We start from the raw sequence: 1943 nt of genomic DNA on the forward strand, positions 1-1943 counted from the left end.
ATTTTTTTTTTTTTTTTGTAGCAGGGACTGAACCCAAGTGCACTTAACCACTGAGTCACATCCCAGCCCTTTTATTTTTTTATTTTGAGAAAGAGTCTTGCTGAGTTTCTTAAAGACTTGCTAAATTACTAAGGCTGGCTTTGAACTCATTATCCTCCTCAGCATGCAAATTGCTGGGATCCTATGGATATGCCACCCAGCCCAGGTGCAACCTCAATCTTAATGCCAACCACATAACACAATTTTAATACATTCCGTTCATTGTTTGGCCAAGAAAAACAAAATTTTTCATCTTTTGCCCTCAAAAATATATAACATTAAAAAATTACTTATTGAGAAGTTATATTGTGAATAGAATCAGACTGTAATGTATTACACTTTTAAAGGGAAACCTGCATGGGCAGGAACAAAGCAAGGAGTTGTTCCAGTTGTGAGACCAGGTAATTTTGTGTCCATGAGTAATAATGTATTTCTGAGTCTCTAATATCTGTTAAGCAAAGAGACTATAATAAATTATTTATAAGGCTCATTCAAGATTAAGTTACATATGATGGCAGAAATTTACATAAAGAAATCTTGGAATAGTTGAAATGGAGCAAGCATAAGACAGACTAGATCTGCACTAAGCACTCACTCAAAGATTTAAAATTCTGTTTCAGTAAAAGAGAGGGGGAAAACACTAAAATTTAAATCCCTCATTAAAAACATGATTAACATAGCATTGTATCTTCTTGTTTAAATACTGTTCGTTTCTTAAGAAAATATTTTTTTGTCCCAGGTTTTCCTCAGGGCAATTTTGACATCCTTATTTCTCAAGCTATAGATTAATGGGTTTAACATGGGCACCACAATAGTGTAAAACAGAGAGGACACTTTCCCTTGATCAAGGGGCAAAATGGAAGGTGGTTTGAGATACATAAAAGCCCCAGAACCAAAGAAAAGACAAACCACAATCATGTGGGAGCTGCAGGTGCTGAAGGCTTTGGATCTGCCATCTGTGGAACGAATGTGAAGGATGCTAGAGAGGATGAGGGCATAAGAAATGAAGATGGTGACAATGGGCATTCCAATGTCAATGGCCACAACAATAAAGACCACCAACTCATTCACATAGGTGCTATTGCAGGAGAGCTCAAGGAGTGGAAGAATGTCACACATGAAATGATTGACAAGGTTGTCAGCACAGAAGGTCAAACTCATTATGCTTCCTGTATGGGCCATGGCCCCAGCAAATCCCATCCCATAGACACCCAACAAGAGAAGAAAACACACCTGTGGAGACATGGTAACCATGTACACCAGGGGGTTACAAATGGCAACGTAGCGGTCATACGCCATAGCTGACAGAATAAAGGACTCCGAGACAACGAAGAAGCAGAAGAAAAAGAGCTGAGTCATGCACCCAGAGTGCAAGATGATGTTTTTCTTTGAGATAAAACTCATCAGCATTTTGGGGGTAATGGTGGTGGAGTAACAGAAATCTATTAAGGAGAGATTGAAGAGGAAGAAGTACATGGGGGTATGCAGGTGTGAGTTCAGCCCAATCAGCATAATCAAGCCCAAGTTTCCCATCACAGTGACCATGTAGAAACCTAGAAACAGAAAGAAGAGGGGGATCCGGAGGCCTGGCTGGTCTGTTAAGCCTGCGAGGATGAACTCTGTCACAGAGGAGTTCTTGGTTGCCATTCGTCTCTTAGGAAAGAGGCCTATGGGGAAAATAGCAAAGTACCACTGGTAGAGAAAGAAATATCACCACAAGCCTCCCAGATCTACCCCTATTCTTGGAAAATAACACAAGGAGAGATTCAAACAGTGATGGGAAGGTTTTAACCATTCACTGAGGGCAGTAATGAACCAGCAAGTGAGTTAACCTCTAGAGCAGCATGCAAGGCTACACTCTGCCTAGAGATTGAGAGCTGATGCTGCTGAAGAGAGGGGCACCA

The 1943-nt window shown here is 40.7% G+C and overlaps 1 protein-coding gene across 1 annotated transcript; it reads right to left on the minus strand.

Moving 5' to 3' along the window:
- Positions 1–720: 720 nt before the first annotated feature.
- LOC107153576 (olfactory receptor 8B12) lies at positions 721–1698 on the minus strand. The gene has a single exon (XM_015499117.2). The coding sequence runs from the start codon at positions 1684–1686 to the stop codon at positions 754–756; it is 933 nt and encodes a 310-aa protein (XP_015354603.1). The 5' UTR covers positions 1687–1698; the 3' UTR covers positions 721–753.
- Positions 1699–1943: the final 245 nt, after the last annotated feature.

Source organism: Marmota marmota, unplaced genomic scaffold, assembly GCF_001458135.2.
Source record: "Marmota marmota marmota unplaced genomic scaffold, marMar, whole genome shotgun sequence".
NCBI lineage: Eukaryota > Metazoa > Chordata > Mammalia > Rodentia > Sciuridae > Marmota > Marmota marmota.